The sequence below is a fragment of the Saccoglossus kowalevskii genome, chromosome 1, assembly GCF_978046115.1.
Source record: "Saccoglossus kowalevskii chromosome 1, keSacKowa6.1, whole genome shotgun sequence".
NCBI lineage: Eukaryota > Metazoa > Hemichordata > Enteropneusta > Harrimaniidae > Saccoglossus > Saccoglossus kowalevskii.
Window position 1 is genome coordinate 9726405 of NC_140641.1, and position 23557 is coordinate 9749961.

The 23557-nt window shown below is 34.8% G+C and overlaps 2 protein-coding genes across 2 annotated transcripts in view; both read left to right on the plus strand.

Annotated features, from left to right (window-relative positions):
• Positions 1 to 865: 865 nt before the first annotated feature.
• Positions 866 to 18944, plus strand: LOC100369617 (kinesin-like protein KIF18A). The gene is made up of 18 exons (XM_085496454.1): positions 866 to 1217; positions 1859 to 2016; positions 2864 to 3079; positions 3962 to 4159; positions 4275 to 4375; positions 4689 to 4764; positions 5307 to 5381; positions 6049 to 6297; positions 6680 to 6844; positions 7532 to 7653; positions 8108 to 8355; positions 9228 to 9275; positions 14417 to 15211; positions 15588 to 15714; positions 16387 to 16439; positions 16992 to 17064; positions 17209 to 17295; positions 17939 to 18944. The coding sequence occupies exons 1-18, from the start codon at positions 869 to 871 to the stop codon at positions 17979 to 17981; spliced, it is 3183 nt and encodes a 1060-aa protein (XP_085352580.1). The 5' UTR covers positions 866 to 868; the 3' UTR covers positions 17982 to 18944.
• A 2412-nt stretch (positions 18945 to 21356) lies between these two features.
• LOC100375584 (low-density lipoprotein receptor-related protein 4-like) overlaps positions 21357 to 23557 on the plus strand; it is a 94673-nt gene continuing 92472 nt past the window's right edge. The window contains exon 1 of the mRNA XM_078011326.2: positions 21357 to 21484. Coding sequence (XP_077867452.1) covers positions 21439 to 21484 — 46 coding nt within the window. The 5' untranslated portion in view covers positions 21357 to 21438. The remainder of the gene's footprint in view (positions 21485 to 23557) is intronic.

Sequence of the window (23557 nt, forward strand, 5' to 3'; positions counted from 1 at the left end):
ATTTTTTCCTACTAGTTCTCATCTACAATCTTGATAGTGTACACGTATATATTGGTCAGGGGATGGTATCTCACAGATCTGCAAAGTGGGAATGTAACTACAATCTTGATAGTGTACATGTATATATTGGTCAGGGAATGGTATCTCACAGATCTGCAAAGTGGGAATGTAACATGAACAGGTATAATTGTGCTCTGTGTTTTGTGCATTTGTAAGTGTTGAACTGCACAAGCAAGGCAAGGTGACAACTTTTTGATAAAATTAGTGTCAATCAGTTTAATCAAAGACTATAGAGAAGATAGTCTTTGGTTTAATTCAGTTTATTCAGAGTAGTTGTGAATGGTTCTCAGTGTTGACATGGCACACATATTTGTATTAGATTTCTAATCCAGTTAATCCATTTCAGATCACAAGTTCTCTGCACAGCTTTTACAAGTACTCCTGATACATGTACCAACATAGATGTAAGTCCTCATTAATTAATTGCTTGATTTTATGAACTATTTTCTCATCAACTGAAATAACTGATTTTTGTTGTTGTTTTTTTAATAAATAATAACAATAATAATAGTGTTTATTTCAGTAGATACATTAGATAAGTCATACACCTCTTTTTATCAGTGTCGAGCAATTAAGCAAAAAATATTACCGGTATTGTTGAAATTCTTCTAATTTTGTCCATGCAGTATAAGTGGTTACAACAATTTGTCTGCTGAAAGATGAATTGAAAGACAATCATGCTTTGAATGCCCAATAGTTCTTAGTGCTTATTAAGAAAGGAATCACTTTCTATTGGTTTGGTGATTTATTTTTTATTTTATTGCTATCTACAGACATCAAAACCAGTCTGGTTTGAAAATCAAACACAATGGTATCCAGTAGCCAGACTCAACTGTCTGGTTCTGCAAATGAACAAAATAACAGTAATGTCAAAGTAGTTGTGAGAATCCGTCCAGAAAACAATCAAGAACTAGAAGGCAATTCCAGGACAGTCGTCAAAGTTCTTGATGAACATGTTCTCGTCTTTGATCCCAAGGAGGAAGCCACCGACAGCTTCTTCCATGGCAAGCGTATTAGAAATATACTTCAGAAGAAAAATAAGGACATGAGATTTGCCTTTGATAGAGTTTTTGATGCTTCATCAACTCAGCAAGAGGTGTATGAGAATACAACTAAAGAAATTATTGATGGAGTGCTTAATGGATATAACTGCTCAGGTAAATTGTGTGTAATATACTGCGTACTATTGGAAAACCATTTATTTTCATTGTTTTGATCATATTCACTGTGTTTTAACCTTTTCACCACCAGACATTGTTGCCTAAATTTTTCTGCACTTTTTTTTATATATTCTTCAATATTTTCGGAAATAAACCCTAATTTTGGAGCCAACAGACAAAATTTTATTCCTTTTTCAGTTCTCACTAAAAAAATTCTAATATTTTTTTTGGCCCAATCTTCTGAAAGAAAGTGCAAACTTTAAACGACACTATTTTGTGTTGTGAATTTGTGATGACTAGAGGGAAATAGTGGTGAAAAGGTTTACCTAAAATTGCATACGCTACTAATACCCCGGTACTGCAAATACAGTACTTGGTTTCAATTGAAGAAATCCGTCAGGAGTTTACACACATTGTGTGTGCAACACCTTCATACTTTAGGAAATAACACCGAATACATGGTATGTTGGCAGCTACATGTACCATGAGTTTACAATTCTTTATATGTTGCTTGGTGGGACTGTTTCGAATGACAGAAAATAAAACCCAGTTAGCTTTTAAAGGTAGTATGCTAGATGAGTATTTTTTTTACTCCATGCAAAAATTATTCACTCGAGTATTTTGTGATTCTCTTGCAGTGTTTGCTTATGGGGCTACTGGTGCTGGGAAAACTTTCACCATGCTAGGGAGTCCAGAGTCTCCTGGTGTAATGTTCAATACCATGGTGGAGCTGTATAAACGAATTGATAGCATCAAAGAAGAGAAAACATGTAATATTGCTATATCATATCTAGAAGTAAGTAACTTTTAAGACTAAGCTGATCATTGTGAACATCAATTAAAATTAGTTTGCTCATCCATGTGCTTGTCCCAAGTGTGTAAAAACAATTGACCTGAACGCACTGAGTTGATGGCAATGACCAATTTACAAGAACCATTTGTTAATTCACACCCTAGTCTCTGTAAGGTCTATGTAAAATAATAGCAGGGCCCTTTTTTGGTTAAAACAACTTTAAACAGCAATACAGTAATTCCATTAGCCAAATTTATTTTTAGGCCACTAGGCCACATGTATATAAGTTTAGTCTTCGGTCAACGGGGTAGCCCTGTAATATACCATATTTATTTGGGTAAGCGCCCAGGGTCCTGAACACGGAAAATTGCCAAAAAGCAGGGGTGGGCGTATGCCTGCAAAATCTCCTGCAAAAAAAATATAAATCTGTGAAAATTGATAACACGCAGATCGAACTGCTGCAGGGAATATAGGTAACAGCAAATGAAGACATGCAACGGAAATAAATGAACAATATGCAACATTAGAATAATTTATTGCTTATAATGTGACAAATAATGGTTGCGTTAACATTAAATTCACCTTTCAATGCCCCTAATATTAGAGAAATACCCTTATTTTAGCCAATTTATAAACATACACAAAATAATTCCTATGTACTTTTCGTGTACTTTTTATGTACAAATGCTAATCAATCCCTGAGCTTACAAAAATGTAGCCTTATTATGGCTCATATATGTACATTAGGATATTGTTTGTGTTATATACTATGTAGAAAATGCAGCTGATTTGCATACTTTCTCTGAATGATTAGATGCCTCTGCATGCATGCATGTTTGTTTTGTTTTAGGTTTACAATGAAAACATTCGTGATTTGTTGAATCCTGGGATGCCCCTTGCCGTAAGGGAAGATTCAACAAAGGGAGTGGTGGTGTCTGGGCTGTCTTTACATCAACCCAGCTCTGCCGAGGATTTATTGCACATGTTAGAATATGGTAATCAAAATAGAACACAACATCCTACCGATGCTAATGCTCAGTCATCAAGATCACACGCTGTCTTTCAGGTATGCATGGTTATCAATACTACCGTACCAATTGGTGTGTTGGCTTCATCAGACATGTCAGTCATTTTTTGTATCATGCTTCAGTGATGTGTTTTCCTGACACAAGAGAATACACAGTAGCAGTTGCATAATCAGGATTTTGTCATGCATGCCTTGTTTTGTTTGAACGAATAGTGTGTATAAATGAAAGTCATTTAGTGTTGTTAAATGCTAGTTGTTTGATACTTTTCTGTCGGAGACTTGTGTTGTGTAAAACAAATAGCTGGGTACAACCCTTAGCAGTCAAAGCTAAACAAAAATATACCAGTAAAGTACGCTGCGATTCTAACACATAGAGATAAATCCAAGGTGTCCACATCATCGGGGATTTTTTTTTTCTTCAGATGATATAAAAAGTATGACCACATTTGTTCTATTAGTAGCATGTGTGTTCATTACATACATGTAATTGACAGGTGTTCATGTAATAAATGTATTTCCTGTTTTACTGTATGTGCACTTCTGTTTCTAATAGAGCAAATACATCACATGCATGTTGATGTCGTACAAGTATTTATAATTATTAGCAGTACACAATGTAAACAATTATGATATACAAGACTCTTGAGATCAATGTATGTAAACCGAACTGAAATAAATGTAATAGCAAACTGCATTGTTATTCTTATGTAGTTTAATTGTGAGTTACAGCCATCATTAGCGGGATGTATGCAATATTTACTCTAATAGTAGCTAATGTACTTGTGTAAATAGATAGGTCTACGGTGAAACTAAGCAATGTTTTTATACTCCAGTAAACAATGCAGTGATTGATTTATGTTCACTTCTATTGGAGAGTCGCTTGTAATAGAGTCCCATTGTTTATCTATTAAACACATTTAGGTGTTTGTGAGACAGAAAGCCCGGACAGCTGGGCTGAGTGCCGATGTGAAAGTAGCCAAGATGTCGCTGATTGACTTAGCTGGTTCAGAGAGAGCAACTGTTACCACAAACCGTGGTGCAAGGTTCAGAGAAGGCGCCAATATCAACAAGTCGCTGCTCGCTCTGGGAAATTGCATCAATGCGTTGGCTAACCCAAAGGTAATTGGTCATTTATATATACATGTAATTGGTGCTGCAGTGAAGTATCACACTGGATCTCACAACACTGTCCTCTTGAGGTGAAATATTGCTCACTTTTGTTTTTATGTTTTAGAATAAAGGACAGCATATACCGTATAGGGACAGTAAACTGACAAGATTGTTGAAGGACTCTCTTGGTGGAAACTGTAGAACTGTCATGATAGCTGCAGTCAGGTAATCAAATTAGATATACTTTGTACTTATGGTGTGTTATACAATTTAGTTTTTATTCTAATGTTAATATGTGCTGATTGTTCTACCACACAAGTAAATAGTCAAAACAAATTTAAATGCAGTGTGTGCTGAAGGACAGTTTTCTACTAACATATCTGTTTAATATCCAAATAAGCACTTTATTACACTGAATGTGATAAAAAGCTGTTACTCTGAAGGAACTTGCATATCTTGTTTAAAATCGAAGATATCCTAATTTTATGTTTTGATTATGTATGCAACAAACAACATCAGCTGCTTTCTTTTATTTCAGTCCGTCTCATTTAACTTTTGATGACACATATAACACTTTGAAGTATGCAGACAGAGCTAAGAATATTCGCTCTAATGTAAGTACATTACTGACATAATTTCACTGAGGTGATATAGTGCAACACTGTTATCATGTTCGTCGGTGCGTGTAAAAGGTGATTGGAAAAAATTTTGAAAAAAAATCGACTCATAAATAGAGAAGGGTTGATCTTGTTACTTCTATCAGTTGTCGGCAGTGCAGGAATTCTCAGTTCCTTGTCAATCTAATGACATGAGCAGCTCATGATATTATTGTCAGAATTAGTTAGATTAGTATGACATATGTGAAACTTTTTTGAAATTAGCACACTTGTTTACTAATTCGCTGGCAACTTGTGATTAAGCCAAATAGCCAACCAACAGTAACAAGTTTACATACCTATGTTTGGTAATGACAGAAAAGGTAATGTTCAAATTTTATAGGTAATACGTTTAGTCAGCAAATTAGTTTACTAATTACTAATTTGCTGCTCCAGTCCTTTTTGAGACTTGCTGTGAGACCACTCTTTTCCTTTTTAAAGATTTTATTTTGTACTGGATTGTTACTGTAGTATTTATATTCATTTTTGTTTTGTTTCAGTTGAAGAGCAATGTTGTTAGTGTTGATTTTCATGTGACTAAGTATGTGAAAATTGTTCAAGAGTTGAGAACTGAGGTGAGTGTATAATATTATTGTAATCTAGCTGGTGATAAATAGGAAATTGAATGTGTGCTCAATCACTTCTTAATAGTTGTCATTAACAACAGTGTTTGTAAGTGCTGCCCTTTCCTCCATATCTGCTAAATTTTCACTTCAACCGGAAACAAATTTGAACTGACATATCCGGTAGTTGGCTTACAATTACTAGTTGGGTTTCCATCAAAACACAATATTTAACGATGTCAACAGCCATATTTTTCACGTGACATTACTCGTGTTAGACACTTCAACATTTCGCATATGGCATCATGAGATTAACATCCATTGGATGAGGTTTTGATGAAAAGTACAATAAAGTAATGCATTGTGAAAACATATAAAAAAATAACTAACACTAACAATATAGGGAAAAAATAAATTGAGCAAGAAGCTCAAATTTCTAAACATAGAAAAAAATGGTTAATTTAGGCTGGTTTAATTGTTTCACTTTTAATTGAATTTTCTTGTATATTAAAACAGTTATAGATGTGTTTCTATTTTAAACTCTTTATACACCCTTCATGTTTAGAAGTTCAGAATTTTTAAAAACCAATAAATTGTGAAAAACTACAGGATAAATAATAAATTTGTTGATGAGAAGTGAAATTTTAGATTTTTCATGTTAACATCATTGTTTTCTCAGATTACGGAATTGAAAGTGAAGCTAAAATCCTATGAAGAAGGCAATGTACAAGCCAGGAAAGGAAACAACAGCAAGGAAGATGAAGGCATAGTTAAAATGCAAGATCTTCTGATGAGTTTATTCATTGAAAGATCCAGCATCAGGCGAGAGTTGATGGAGCTGGAATCCTGTGATCGAGACTTGACAGTCAAAATAGCTAGAAAGGAAAGGCATAAAGAAAGACTTCACCTGGTGAACCATGAACAATGTGTGAGTTATTTGTAATAACCTTTCTGAAATACAATATCCAGTTTATGTTTTAAAATCTGTGCACAAGTGAAAAGCATTCTTCTTTAAGCAGGTCCAAACTTATAAACACCTGTTTGATGATTAATACGGAGGTTTATGCACCCTTAGATCTGTTTTACTGTACCTTACATTACTATTACCAGTTAATATTATTTAGATCTATTGGTATTATTTGGGGTTGAACAAAGTGGAGCTGTGTTCCACAGATGTCAAAATCGGGGAGGGGGGTTAATGTTTGCCATTAGGTCACAAACATTGGGTTTTCTGTTTCAAAAAGTTGTTAATAGAGTCTTGGCGTAACATACTCTACTCTAGTAACCAAATCTACATAAATTGTTTTCAGGTAACGACTAAAATGGAACGAGTTATTTCAGCATCCCGTAATAGACAGTGTAAATTACAAGAGAGGAAAATATTGGTGGACACAAGAATGCAGAATAACTCTGTCAAGTTAGAAGAACTGGAGAAAGAAATGACCATGCTTGGTACAAATGGAGAAATGCCCGATGTAAGTAGTTTTAGTGAGCATTGGGAAATGAGTGATCGTATTAAAGTAGAATTTTAAAATGTATGTAGGCTGGTGTGATAGGCTGAACAATTATGTACCGGTATTGGTAATGATGGGGTACTGGTATTTATTGTTGTCAACAATCAGGGTATTAAAAAGTGTTGAAAAATGGTAATTTTCTTTTAACATTGTGTTCTATGGAATTATTATAAAAATATTAATTTTTGAAAAATATTTAAGATAAGTTTCTCAAAAAACGGCACACATTGGAAAATGCTATTTAGATGTGTCAATAGCTTCATGGTTGTACATAATAAACCAATGAACATTGTCATGCGATTTGTGAGCAATTTTCCCAGAACTTATTAGTCGGCTGCTACCTTAAGGTCAAAGGTTTTGGACTGCAACTTTTATAGACTTCATAGATGGGGAGTATGTTTAATAATTCCACAATCAAACCTTTGAAACAGTACGCAACCCAGATCGTTGTTTCCCCAAATTGGCACTTTTGCAGATAACGTTTTTTTTCTCCAAATAATAAATTTGTCCCACAATTTACGAGATCATGAAGGATGTTTCAACACAATGTAGTGAATTCAATGATATGATAGGTATCTATGGTTACAATACAGAAAAGTTCAGCTAATCTTTTACAATGTATAGTAAGGTGTATATGTCAATTTACAGATACTAAGGACAACTCTGAGAATGAGACATCTTGCTGTTGAACTCAAAGACCGTAAAAGAATGGAAAAACATTTAAAAAAAGTAATTAAAGGACAAAATAATGAACTGCAGTCATCTGAAAGGTACGTGGTGATTCACTGGGTGTTTCTCTGCATACATTTCCCTGCTTTGTACAAGTACACCCACATACAATGTACTGGTGTACAAATATGCTCCAATATCTGTGCAACTTATAACCATGTGCTTGTAAAAAAATTAAGTATGAGATTACCATTACATTTATGCATTTTGTATGTCAGTAATTACGTTTGTTACATTACTGTCTGTTTTACGCACTGTTTAATGCAGTCTTAAACTGTATAGTTGCATTACAGTTCCAAGCAAAGTCTTATATCGTAAACTACATAAAAAATATCTTCACATCGGTTTTCTACCAACATTCTGAATTATAGGAATAATCATAGCATATTATAATAATATTATAATTATAGCATAGAATATAGCATATTATCTTGCATATTTTAAGTCAAAATACTTTCTGATGTTTTGATGACTGACAATCTCTGTATATTACAGATTAATTCACAGTCTTCTGCTGTTAGTACAAGAGCAACATTTCATTCTTAAAGGGTCAGATAAAGCTACATATGATATTGTTGACAAATATGAGAGTATTATGAAGTCATTGGAAGGAACTCGTGAAGTAGTGTGGGCAGACCAACCTAATAACTCAGAAGGAGAAGACAATAATGCACCTGTTAACACCAATATGGAAGCAATATTCAACATTCCAATATTGAGTTGTGCATCAGCATCCCCATTTGGTATGTACACGTCCATCCCTTGTATCGCACTGATATCAACACGAGTGGTAGCGGATATGGAAGGCACTTGCAAACAAATACTGTGTTTACGTTATTGATCTCAATCCATATATCGAATATTACTAATCCTTCATAATTCCAGTGAGATTAACACAGTTGCATTCATATATCTACATGTGGATGACTCAACTCCAAGGATTCATGTTACCTTCCATTGAGTTGACCTAAGCAAGCAAGACAGATGGTTTCTATTTCTGTTACTATTCGGTCACGTCTGATAAAATTGAGAGAAGAAACAGATTTCAAAGATCCTTGCACACCATTATTGATCTGCACTTATTTTGTTCATCATGGATAGAGCTCAGTCTTCAAGAAATAACTTATTCATGTTGTGAATGCATACATGGTACATGTATTTTTATTTGTCAGGCACACAAGTTGTCTGCAATTCACTGTTGAATTTTAGCATCTATTGTATTTCCAATAGAATCATTAAAATAATACCTATGCATGTTTAAACCAAAAACTTCTATAATGATTCACTACAGGTGAAATTTCTCTGCAAATCACTGCAAATTAAGTAATAGATCTTATGTCATTTTTGTTCTTGTGAATATTTATCTCAAAGTTGTATTTATATAAATAGTGCATACTGGGACCCTTTCTTTGTGCCTGGTATCTCAGCAGATTTACTTTCTGGGATACCCTAGTATTCATCTCATGTTTTGACAACCTCTGTTATACCTTCAGAACAGCATTGCAAAAACAGAAATGTGTTTTCATATGTAATGTAATCAATTATATTGATTGACAAAAACTGTGTTTAGAGAAAGCCAACCCTTACCAGAATTTACTTTCCTTTATTTTTATAGTTCCTAGGAGCAATAGAAGAAAAACAAGGAACGAAGAAGACAGTTCAGGTAAATACTTTTGTTCGATAACTATTGCCATATGCTAGGGCAAATCTGATTGGCCGCATGTTTTGAAAGCTCTTCCAAGGTCATAAATATGTGATTTCACAGTTGAATCCTGCACTGTTTTTTTTTTTTTGGGGGGGGGGGGGGGGCAGGGGGGTTTACATCACGATTATGAAACCATGCGATTCAGACAATGTATTTTAAGGTAGAGTCATCTTTTTATTATTATTAATCTTATTATTATACATCTTCCTGTGTATAGAGCCCAGAATTGTCTCCCTATTTTTGACTCCCATGTGCGAAGCACAAAATGGGAGTCTTTGCAGTTAGTGTGTCTGTATGTGTGTGTGTATGTGTGTATGTGTGTATGTGTGTGTGTGTGTGTATGTGTGTCCGACTGTTCCACTGCTATCTCAAGAACCATACATCGGTTTTTGATGAAACTTGGTGCATAGATGCTCTGGGCCAATGCGCAGATTTGATTAGGTTTTGGTAAAAATCCATGCTCGTTAATTACCTAATTTGCATGATAATTAGCTAATTTTTAGCTGTTCTATGACTGTTCCACTGATATCTAAAGAACCACTCATTGGATTTTGATGAAACTTGGTACATAGATGCTCTGAACATATGCGCAGATTTGATTAATTTTTGGTAAAAATCTGTGCATATTAATTACCTAATTTGCATGATAATTAGCTATTTTTTAGTGGTTCCATGACTGTTCCACTGATATCTAAACAACCACTCATTGGATTTCGATGAAACTTGGTACATAGATGCTCTGAACTAATGCTAGGTTTTGATTAGTTTTTGGTAATAATCCGTGGATACTAATTACCTAATTTGCATAATGATTAGTCAATTTTCGGTTTTTCCACTGATATCTCAAGTACTAATCATCACATTTCAATGAAACTTGGTACATAGATGTCATACGACACTGCACAGACCTGATAGTTTTTATGGTAATATCAGTACATATTAATTACCTAATTTGCATAATTAATTAATTTTCAGCATTTGATATAAGTAGTTAGCATTACATTTCAATGAAACTTGGTACTTACATACTCAAGGACTATGCAGAGATTGATTGTTTTCGATAAATATTTGTGCATATTAATCACCTAATTTGCATAATTAGTTAATTTTCAGCTTTTCCACGGGTATCTCAAGTACTAATCATCGCATTTCAATGAAACTTGGTACATAGATCCTTTAGGACTATGCAGAGACCTGATTAGTTTTAGGGTAAATAATTGTGCATATTAATTACCTAATTTGCATAATTAATTTTCAGCTTTTCTACTGATATCTAAAGTACTAATCATCACATTTCAATGAATCTAGAATTATGCAGACCCAATTAGTTTCCGGTAAATATTTGTGCATATTAATCACCTAATTTGCATAATTAACCAACTTTCACACTGATATCTCAGGTACTATACATCACATATCAATGAATGTACATGGATGCTGTAGGACAATAGACAGACCTGAATAATTGTGGGTTAAAATCTGTACATATTAATTACCTAATTTGCATAATTAACCAATTTTAAGCTTTCACACTGATATCTAAAGTACCGTAAAAACTCCAAAATTTCGACCGGTTTTAAATAATTGGTGTTAGAAATGTGACGTGTTTTTAGAGTCAAAATTAAGGTGCATTTTCGGACGGTCGAATTTTTCAGAATAGAAATCAGCAAAAAAAAATGGAGATGATAGACAGTGTGCTTCATTAGTTTTTAAAAAATGCAATGTCCGTCAATTGACGTAAACTTCCTCATGTTTCACGGTAAAAGCAAAGGTCGTGGCCGAGTTGTAACTCAAAATCTAAACAAAGTCATCAATCAGTGAGTATTATGACAAGCAAAACAAAACATCAAGACGCGGAGAAGAGGTCAGCACAAAACTAATAGGTCAAAAGACAAAGCTGTCTCGCACTACCTAGGAAAACTTGCGAATGTTCGAAGTACAGGTACCCATTGGACAAAAGATACATGGAAGTTTAGCAAACGATCTCCCGACCCAGTGCAATGTATCCGGTTAGAATCAAAGCTCACGTGTCCCTTATTTGAGGGACCAAATTCTGCCGTAAATTCGCCCTTGGATTAAAAAATAAAATGGGATTTAAGAAAATAAAATGGGACTTTTAAGGTGTATTTTGGCGTCATTTTTCGGACATTTCAATCAATCCTGCCGGCTAAAATAGAGTCTAAGTTTTTCCGTAGTCATTGACGTCTCTCTATTCAAGAGTACACGTGTATGATTTTTATCGTGACTAGCGTGAGCGGGTAAGCTTCCTTTCGAGAATGAGCTGTTATCACTGTGAACAATGTTAAATTATTCTTCAGATGACCAGTTTATTTTTTAAAAACAACTAATTTTTTTATTTAAAAAAAATCATGCCGTTTTCGCATCAAAATCCAAGCCAAAATATCGTACTACAACATCAATCTCTTCCGCATTGCGTTCAATAACATTAACATATTTAAATAAGCTATGGTAATTTGAACACGTTGGCATCATCCAGCTTTTTGATTGGTTAATTAGCGATTTGACCTATTTGACCTAAGAGAACATGGCGGATATCCTACAGCATCAAACGTTTATACGAGACCGGAATCATTCGCTTACGATGAAACTAAGTTGACTTTTATTTGTATTTCATAACCATTCAACAAATTTATTTTGTGTACATTATTATAATCACTACTGAGTACAGTAATAATCAACAATTCAGAAACGCAGCATGCCGAGGTTTTTGTGTTCGTTTTTATTTGAAACTTCGTTTATTTAGAATATATTTTCGTTACCAATTAGTTTTAGGGTAAATAATTGTGCATATTAATTACCTAATTTGCATAATTAATTTTCAGCTTTTCTACTGATATCTAAAGTACTAATCATCACATTTCAATGAATCTAGAATTATGCAGACCCAATTAGTTTCCGGTAAATATTTGTGCATATTAATCACCTAATTTGCATAATTAACCAACTTTCACACTGATATCTCAGGTACTATACATCACATATCAATGAATGTACATGGATGCTGTAGGACAATAGACAGACCTGAATAATTGTGGGTTAAAATCTGTACATATTAATTACCTAATTTGCATAATTAACCAATTTTAAGCTTTCACACTGATATCTAAAGTACCGTAAAAACTCCAAAATTTCGACCGGTTTTAAATAATTGGTGTTAGAAATGTGACGTGTTTTTAGAGTCAAAATTAAGGTGCATTTTCGGACGGTCGAATTTTTCAGAATAGAAATCAGCAAAAAAAAATGGAGATGATAGACAGTGTGCTTCATTAGTTTTTAAAAAATGCAATGTCCGTCAATTGACGTAAACTTCCTCATGTTTCACGGTAAAAGCAAAGGTCGTGGCCGAGTTGTAACTCAAAATCTAAACAAAGTCATCAATCAGTGAGTATTATGACAAGCAAAACAAAACATCAAGACGCGGAGAAGAGGTCAGCACAAAACTAATAGGTCAAAAGACAAAGCTGTCTCGCACTACCTAGGAAAACTTGCGAATGTTCGAAGTACAGGTACCCATTGGACAAAAGATACATGGAAGTTTAGCAAACGATCTCCCGACCCAGTGCAATGTATCCGGTTAGAATCAAAGCTCACGTGTCCCTTATTTGAGGGACCAAATTCTGCCGTAAATTCGCCCTTGGATTAAAAAATAAAATGGGATTTAAGAAAATAAAATGGGACTTTTAAGGTGTATTTTGGCGTCATTTTTCGGACATTTCAATCAATCCTGCCGGCTAAAATAGAGTCTAAGTTTTTCCGTAGTCATTGACGTCTCTCTATTCAAGAGTACACGTGTATGATTTTTATCGTGACTAGCGTGAGCGGGTAAGCTTCCTTTCGAGAATGAGCTGTTATCACTGTGAACAATGTTAAATTATTCTTCAGATGACCAGTTTATTTTTTAAAAACAACTAATTTTTTTATTTAAAAAAAATCATGCCGTTTTCGCATCAAAATCCAAGCCAAAATATCGTACTACAACATCAATCTCTTCCGCATTGCGTTCAATAACATTAACATATTTAAATAAGCTATGGTAATTTGAACACGTTGGCATCATCCAGCTTTTTGATTGGTTAATTAGCGATTTGACCTATTTGACCTAAGAGAACATGGCGGATATCCTACAGCATCAAACGTTTATACGAGACCGGAATCATTCGCTTACGATGAAACTAAGTTGACTTTTATTTGTATTTCATAACCATTCAACAAATTTATTTTGTGTACATTATTATAATCACTACTGAGTACAGTAATAATCAACAATTCAGAAACGCAGCATGCCGAGGTTTTTGTGTTCGTTTTTATTTGAAACTTCGTTTATTTAGAATATATTTTCGTTACCAATAAAATAAAAATCTCTCAGTCAATCAGAAACCCGGATTCATGCCTTTGAGGAAGGTCCCGTTTGAACGCTCACATCGGTTTTTTTTTTTCGTTTGGGGGAAAACTAAAACTGGTCGCAATTTTCGAATAAGAATGAGTCGGCAATTTTTAGTGGAGTCGAAAATTTGGAGGTAAATAAAACACCGAAACCCGGCAAATAAATAGGCGGTCGATTTTTTAGAGGGGTCGAAGTTTTGGAGTTTTCACGGTACTAATTATTCCATTTCAATGAAACTTAGTACAAAGATGCTCTAGGACAATGTACAAACCTAATTAGTTTGGGGTAAAAATCTGTTCATATTAATTCCCTAATAAGCATAATAATTCATAATTTTTTGGTTCTAATCACATTTCAATTAAACTTGGAGACATAGATTTTCTGTTACATTGCGCAGACCTCATTAGTTTTACACTCAAATCTGGTCATATTAATTTTCTGATTTGCATAATTACTTTTCAGCTAAGTAATTTCGAATTATATTTAATGTGTCTCCAATACTCTCAGCACATGGGAGTTCTTTCTAAGCTTTCTTTGATTTTAAATATGCTCGCCATATTGGAAATGCACCAAATCAGTCCATATTAGGAATTCACATTTCCAAATAATGCAAGATGCACATACACATGTACCTTGTGTAAATTGTGGTACACTGTAATTTAGTGTTTAATATTTTTGCTTTTGATATTTTCAGATACAGCTGCTAGTAGTCCTATTTCTGCATTAAGAGTAGTGAAAAAAGATAACTCTGCATGCACTAATGTATGCGCATCCAAGGGGCCATCTAGGATATTTACACAAACAAATGCATCACACACACCAAAACGATTTGGCATTCCAAATAAAGAAAACAATGAAGTCGATAGCTCCTGCGTCTCTACATTAAAGCAGCCGCCAGTTCACCTGGATTCAGTCTCGTATGCCGATGTGGCCAAACGCTTGACACCAAAACTACCTCGTACTTCAGCAGCTGAACTGGCTTTAGGTAACTATCCCAGTAGATCTGCTTCTGCAACTTCGTTGGCAATGGGATCCTCTCGATCATCCAGCAACATGATGTCACGACTTGCATCTGTTGATGCATTCTCTTCAGGGACGCCTTCAACATCAAACACAGCACGCTCTTCTAAAGCGTCCAATTTAACAAACACTGCCACGAGGTCATCTATGTCACGACTCCAAAGGTCAAACACGTTCAACAAAGCAGTGCATACAATTAATGATACCACTAATGTTCACTCCTCGTCATCAACAAGATTCTCAATGGTAAATGTGTACACAAAAACACAGAACTCGAAGAACCAGTCAACAGTTGCCACATCTCTGCCAAGTTTATCACGGAACTCTGACTTTGCTATCGAGGGAGTCTGTCCTTTAAGATCACCAAGTTTATCACCTAGTGTGCCACCTCATATTGTTGCCAGTGGTGACTTAACAAGTCCTGATAGCCTGTCAACAACATTTACTTGTGGATCCCCAGTGGGTACAGGTTAGTATGTCTGTAAATTTAACAACCCTCCATTCCCTGTTATTTGAAATGGTCACTAGGCACTTGCTACAAGTATTTTTATGCCCGCAACATTGTAAAAACATGGTGAACTTGTCACGGGTATCGGCTGATGTTTTATACGATTGATGTCTGTTGTCGTATAGTGATAAATTCACAATATGATATCCAATGACATATTGTCATGGATTAAAAATTATAATATTTTGACAAACCATGGTATACAAAGATGAAAAAAAATAATGGCTTCATGTGGTGAGTTTGATAAGCCGGCATCTTGCATGAGTTTTAAATGTACAATGTTGTCAATTCAATGTAAGTAATAAATGGTTAATCTTTTGCATCTTACTCTTATCAGGTCAGAAGATGAGTTACGCACAGGTGGTAAGCACTCCACAGAGGGTCTCACCACGGACTCCATTGTCATGTATCAGCAATTCCCCAGTTCCATTCAACTTGGATGTTGAAATAATGCCATCTAAACAGTAAGAATTGTCATTGACTTTAATGTTTAATTGGAGGTATACATACATATTGGCATGTTTTAGATTTGTTTGCTGATTATTTGTGATGATTATCAGCCTGTCACACCTATAAATGTATTAAAGGGCGTGTCGCGCCCTGTTCGATATGGGACTCATTGCGACGTATATAACGCGTGTAAAATACATTGTTTATTTACATGAAATTCGAACACGCGCTGCGCGACGACCACCGCGCTTTAAAGTGACAATAGCTGTGATTTAATGATAACCACATAAACTTACCAATAACTTGAGCAAAGTGACCCGACACAAGACTAATATCACATAATATGCAATAAAAACAAATCAGGGTTGAATCATCAGTAACAGGTCAGTGACATTTTGTTCAGGACCCGCTGTAAGTTGCCATCTTGTACCGTAAACTCAGAAGTTTAATTTAAGTTTAATAAGTGACTGAAATGAAATGTTGCGACCATTTTTACAATGTACAATGCCAGTACATGTATATAGAGTACCGGTATATGTGTTCAGTGTCCTCATTTGAATGATGGCCATCACAAATTGGCACTAATGACACAGGAAATGTTTTATTAAAAATAAAAATCAGAGAAACACCTTAATTTTATTTCTTTATTTTGACTGACGTTTCTTAATTTACCATAATGTTTACAGGGAAAAAAAGGATGCCTGTAATACAAGGCCTGACAAATCCACTTCTGCATTTGGTAAGTATTTTAGCTCTCATCTGAAAGTCTGTTTACAATTTGGGCTTGTCTTTCATTTCGTGCATTCATATGTCTGAAATGCTAGAACCAAAATCATAAATATTTCTTACATAGACAATGTATTATGGTATGGAGTGCACTTAAAGTTTTATTTTGATTCATCCAAATTAAACGAGTCTTTTGGGGGTAAAGTTGGCCAATTTAGTCTAAAATAATCTTTTCCCTGTTGTATACAAATACAAATTTTAATGGAATAAATATTCTATCAACATTTTATAGTAGTGTTCATTTTGGGTCAAAAATGGTGGTGAAAATGATGTTTTATTTCTGGTATTTGGGCATACACACTGTTTTTGTCTCTGTCTCAAGTCTTTTCAGTCGCATACAAATTCCTTTTATTTCTTGAAGCTGACTGATTCTATTTTGACTTGGGAGGGGGGGGGGCTACAAAATCAGTCCTGTAAAGGGCACTACTACAAAATAAATCCTATAAAGAGGACACACTGCTTGGCAGCATTATGTAAGTCTTACTTTGATTTGTTTGTCCGTCAGGATTTAAGAGATTAAAGCCTACGTACATGATGATGACGAAATCTGCAGCTTCAAAACGTAAGGGTCATCGAAGGTTAGTATTGTTAGAGATGTATATCGATGTTGCATTATTTGAATTTGGTGTTCATATTAGAAATGTTAATTCATTTTTAATTTAAGTTTAACATTATAATGAGTTATGTTGTAAATGTTTTATTATTATTTTTTCTATTTATAGATCTTTATCATCAGGCGATATAACATCACTACCTGCAGGGAGAGTGCCGAAAATCAAAGGCTCAGCCAGCAGTAGGATGAGTAAGCCGTAAGTATACAGTGTTCGCATGTCTGAATTGCAGTAACACAGACCTGATGTGTGGCAGTAGGGCTGGTGATCAGGAGATTGCAGGTTTATTTCTGTGGGTGACTGAACGAAAAAAGTAGTTATCAGACTTGCGGCAAATCTAGTTTTGTGAAAATTTATTTCATTCTTGTCTTTGTATGTTTGACAGATTCATAGATGTTTAGCTTCTGGAAACAGGCATGCTATGTTTGAATAGCACTATCCTTAAAGTATGGCTCTGCAATCCCTTTGATTTCACCAATGCATCATGGGAAACATAATTTGAATGCCACCTTGACAAAGAGCCATTTTGCGAAATGCTCTGACTAGATACATAACCCATAGAGTGGGGTTTGCATACAGAAATTACATGCTCATTGGTCAGCTGAGGTTGTTCCTTGCACCTTCTCTCCTCTGTGTTCTGTGTTTGGTGAATTTTATTTATTTCTGGCTTTGATTTTCTTTCAAAAAGTGTGGTTTTGCAACTTTTTCTTTCTTCGTTCATCCCAATACATGCCACCTGACTGCTTCCAATACTGGTATGTGTACAATTTTATTCACATCAAATGAAAGCAAAATGCCCATAATTCCTTCTTCTCAATTTGTGTTCCCTTTATTATTGCAGGTCACTGTCTCGTAGTAGATCATATGGAAACCTACATCGCTAACGAAAGATACTTCCTTATTAAACAATAACCATTTACACCACTGTATGTTACAAAACACTGGCCATAGTGCATTTATTGTTTTACTTTGTATTCATAGCATTTTAAAAAAAAATGCAACTATGCAAGGATGTTTTATAAGTGATTCCTCTGATCTCTAATTATTTTCATAACAATCAAGTACATGTAGTTCAATTCATGGCAGAAACTGCCAGCTTTTGACTTTGTTTGAATTGGGCTAAAAAATATAGCTAGGTTTTTGGCTGTCATGAAATGGGCCTAATGTTATAACTATCTTGTGTTTGTGTAATTTCGGAAAAATAGTACTCATATCAAGGTTCAGAAAGACTTTTCAAACTTGTCATTCTCAGACATTGTGCTGATTGATTGATAGTCGCTTGATTTTGATAAAAAATTGTCTTCAAATACTGTGGAATACTTTATTTTCGCTGGAATTACCGGTAATTTTCGCTGAAAAGGCTTTTGGGGCGTTTTGTATGGAATTTATTTTCACTGATTTTGGATGAGTATTATGTGAAATATAGGAAAAAAAGTATATTCGCTATATTTTATTTTCACAGAATCATCCCTTCAGCGAAAATAGCGAAAATAAAGTATTCTACAGTATGTGAATGTTTGAATTGCATTGAAAAGCAGCAAGTGTAACTCTCTATGAGAGCGCCCTCACTGGTCCCTATTTCAATTTCTTTTTAAAAATTGAGTAGTGTAAATTATGTAAAAACAGTATTTTTTATGATTCTTCAATACATGTGGAGTCATTAATTTTTTCCTGGAAAGATATAACTATATTTTTAGTGTTAGCTAAATAATGCATAAATCCCCACTGCCATTTTTCAAAAATGTTATGTGTTGTATCAAGTTTTGAAAAATTATGTATATATTTTAATGCATGTACTTTGTATAAAGATAATGTAATTAAGAATAAACTTCGTTTTTTTATTTTAATTTATGTCATTGTATTTTATCCATCCATGCACTTTGTAAAATGTCATCTCTCATGGAAGTATACCTAATTATCATATCTCATGAAAGTATATTGCCATATTTCACTGAAGTATACCTCATTGCTACTGCTATATCTGCTAGAAGTATACTGTATTACCATATCTTGCTGAAGTGTACCTAATTACCATATCTCATGAAATTGTACCTCATTATCATATCTCATGGAATTGTACTTCATTACCATATCTCCTGGAATTATACCTCATTACCATATCTCCTAGAAGTATACATCTTGCTGAAATATACCAAATTACCATATCTCATTGAATTGTACCTCATTACCATATTTCCTGCAAAAATACCTCATTACCATATCTCATGGAAGTTTCAGTCAGCTGGTGTACAAGTAATAAAACCCTCTATAACTCCTATCACAGTTTTCCATGTGATATTTTTAGAAAACAGTATGCTTATAAGCAACAACACTTTATTTCTCTGAAGACTACTGACCCTGGTTCATTTGAGGGGGTATTCAACCTGCAAAAAATTAACATATATTAATTAGGTAATGGATTGTACCTCTTTAATGTTTGAATAATAATGTACTACTTTACATATTTGTATCGCTATTACAATTACAAAATGCAGTAATCTTGCGTAATATTTCTAAATTTATTTTTCTCGCCACAAAAAAACGTAATACAATTATTTTGGTCTGACAGTTCATGTTCTTTTCATATTTTCTTGTTCTTTTTCAGTCACTGTAAAATGACATTGTCCTCTGTAAAATGTTATGTAATTACAATGAGTATACCTTGAAGCCGGAGGCCTACGGTATTATGAATACATTTATTTATACTACTTTACATATTCAGAATGTCGCTTGTAAGAGTCACATTCAAAATTTATATTTTCGCCACTAGAGGGGGTATATAAATGTAGTGGGAGTATGTCTGCGTTCCTGGTAGGATAGAACAATCTGTTCTGTGTATCGGAGAGTAGGACACTGATTCACGTGTTATGACATAGCACATGTATATACAGAAATAATGATATTTACAACGACGGAAACAAAAACATACGGAGCAAGAAAGTAATCACTGGCACTCACTGTCGGCAATTTGTTCAGTCGTCCATTTCTGAATTACCATAGGCAGGTGGGAATTTTTCGCTTTTCAATAAAATATCTCCGAAGAGATTATTGAATTTAATTTCTCCGGCGTAAAAGCTGTCCACAATCGATGGTTCTCTATCACTTTTCACTATTGTTTTTGTTAGTATTTTATACTGCATGTCAGAAGGATTGTTTTATACAAGTAATATAAAAACATTTTACAAATTAGGACACGTGTTTATTCCGTCTTCAACCATGATTTTGATGTGTATTAAAAGACGGTGGGGGAGGGTGGTGGTCGTCGCACCGCGTCCTGTATGAGACCTGTGAGGGCACATAGCGTCGTACACAACGCGTGTAACAATGTTTGTTTACATGAAATTCGAACACGCACTGCGTGATGACTACCGCCCTTTAACGCTTTCTTCGCGTATGTACAGTGGTTCATTCCTAGATCTACAAAGTCCGTGGATGCAGCTTAGCATTGTATGTTCTTGACCACGTTGATGATTTCATCCAATATGCACTGTTGATGCTGACCAAGAGAAAATCGTCATTATTGGTGACATCGTCCTGTGACGATTTGTGTTTTCTTTTACTCTTGCCTGTAAAATCAGTATTGTGCCATTAGTGGTGTTTGGGCGGGGCTATGTGCTTTATCTATACACAGCTATTAACTTGCCATGAACTATATATAATGCAAAGTATCATTGTATAGGTAAAAGTCAAGTTGTAATTTGTTTTCGTGTTTTCTCGTATGTCACGGCGAAATTTATGGGACGACACACGTGTATCCTCCGGTATAGTGCGCCAGTTGACCTGTCAGTTGGGACGACGCCGTTATGATGGATTAGGGTGCTGCAATGGCGCCAATTGAGATGCCTTGATCCATTCATTTACTAATAACCTTGCCGTTCACCACATGCATCTCTCAAGTACGTTGTAAAATGTAAAAGCCCTAGTGCTTCCCATTGCCTCAAGGTATAGTTAATTAATTTGCATGATTGAAAAGGATCTCACAAGCTGACATTCCTCTTGACCCAACTATTGTATACTGAGGGGGTGTTGTTGATAGTTCAAATATAGCGACTTCCGAAAATAACAACTAGACAATGGTTTTCGTATTTCACTATTCATAAATATTAATTAATATGTATTCGTTTCACTAATTTGGATGGTTAGTCACGCTGGCTGTATTTACCGCAGAGGGGTATGTTGCATTGCTTCCCCTGTAATACTAATAGGACATTCCACTAAACAATAGCACGATACGCTCACTAAGTATTGCCCACTGTGATTTTTATACTCGGTGCAAGCGGCCCGTGTTTTCGTACTGGAATTTCCTCTGGATGTACCTATGAATTGCGCGGATTCCTCACGATGCAGCCCTTGGCCGGCACTTTACTCATTATCGGCTTGATTTCGGGTAAGTAGTGATTCATTATAACGTCTGGCTCTGTATAAATTATCCCCGATTAGTAATTAGTTAAGTTTAGTTCAGAACCACCACTATCACCAAACTGGCACTCGCTGGTTTCGAACTTCAGGGTGTCACACGGGAAATATTCCCAACGTGGTTTCTGTAAATGAGACAAAACTTGGCCACTCAAATCTGTACTAATCCGCGGATATTTGAGGCTTAATGTATTGGAGAACAGTTTTGCTCGATTGCTTGGAGATGTTCGAGTCGTGAACCGTAAAACTGAGCATTTATGTTTTTAGTTCTATGGTCTAAACTTGCTTACACCACACCGCTGTCATGTTACAGCTCTCGTCACTTGTTTGCATTTGCGGGCAAGTTTTTTGGCAAGATTTCAAATTGTATTCACGTCGAAAACGGAGCCGTGTTTGTAATGACCGTGTTATAGTCTTTTCACAGTTCGGTTAAAAAGAACCGGTTCATGAGATCGGTCAAATTTCAGAGTCGTTCGACTCAAATTGTTGTCGAAAGTGCCGTGGAGGTTTATTGGTGAAATCTACACCCCTTTGCAGTTTCCTCAGCCGACTCGGAACTCCCAGTACGGCCTGGGCCGCAATGAACTTTGTTGCATTTCAAAATAAATACCCCAAACTTGTTTACTCTACAAAACAAGAATTCGACGGGAGAAAAGTAGACTATCACTATAACCACTTAAGCTGTATTTTAAGGCATTCAGCCAAAATAAAACAAAAAGTAAGAATCTTAAACCGAATTCAGGGAGGGCTTCAATTCATTGAGCTATTTCCATCACTGATCCAAAGATCGCGTGTGGCTTCAGTAAACATTTTTCATAACGAGTAAATGACACTGAAGTCTGCATGAACACGTGTTGTGTACCCATCGTGGATGGTTCATGCCAACTTGTTGTAATTTATATTGAACATAAAAAGTATTTCCCACAATGCAAAACAACGACAAAATTATTTAGACAGACGAGAGCGTATTAATAATAATTTAAATTAATTACAATGTTTGTCTGTGGTATGACATAACTTTATGTGCAAGTTTATTTGATATTTAATTAACAAATGCGCTATCATAAAATTGTAGCTTTTGATTTTTGGTCGATAGTTTGTTGACTGATGAAAAAGCATAACTTATATTATTGACTCATTCATATAAGGGTATAGGAAGACAGGAAATGGTGTAGTCCTATCTGATACTCTTACTTGGCTGACTGAATTTTGAATTCATTGTCAAGTCATTTAACAGTTTCCCTTCTATTAATACATTACAGTATGAATGTAAATTCCTAGAATGATTTCCTACTAGTCATCTTGACAGACAGTTTAATTTACTATCATTTTGATACTAATAATTATGAATTTAATAGTTTTTGTCTCCATATATTAGACAATTAACTTCCACTCGCACTAAATCATTCTCTTAATGTTAGTTGAATTGGATGTATTTCTTAACTAGGTCATTGAAGAGCTGATGCCAGCAATTCAACAAATAGATATTCTAATTGAATTGATTTGACAGGAAACATTCTGGCAGCTGTTTTTTAAGGAGTTTTCTGTTCACCAAAATTCAGACAAATTAAAATAAAAACTGTTACAGCAATATGCAAATTACTCTGATTTAAATAGCTATTAAAGTAGATTATAGTTAATCTGTAGTACTTAGTTTATTTATTTAATTTAGCTAGAAAAATAGATACAGTAATTTGATCAAAAGTTATTGCACTTCCCATTCCCTCCCCCCCTCCCCCTCCCCCTACCCCCTCCCCTTCCCTTTTAACTAGCAAAGATTATACAGGAAAAATATAATTTGCTTGAAAATATATGACAATTGTGATGGACTCCCCTATGCATGCTGTAATTGGAGTTGGTATGTGTTGAAAAAACAACAAATTTGTAAATATCTGCACCAGTTGTGTTTACAGTTAGTTTTCATGAAAGAATTTGTCACTTCCTGTTTTGATTAGCATGGGTGAGAGGCACATTACCTTTGTTTAAAAATAATGATTTTTAGTTTCCATTACAAAAACTGCTTAATTGAACTTTGTGTTTTCAG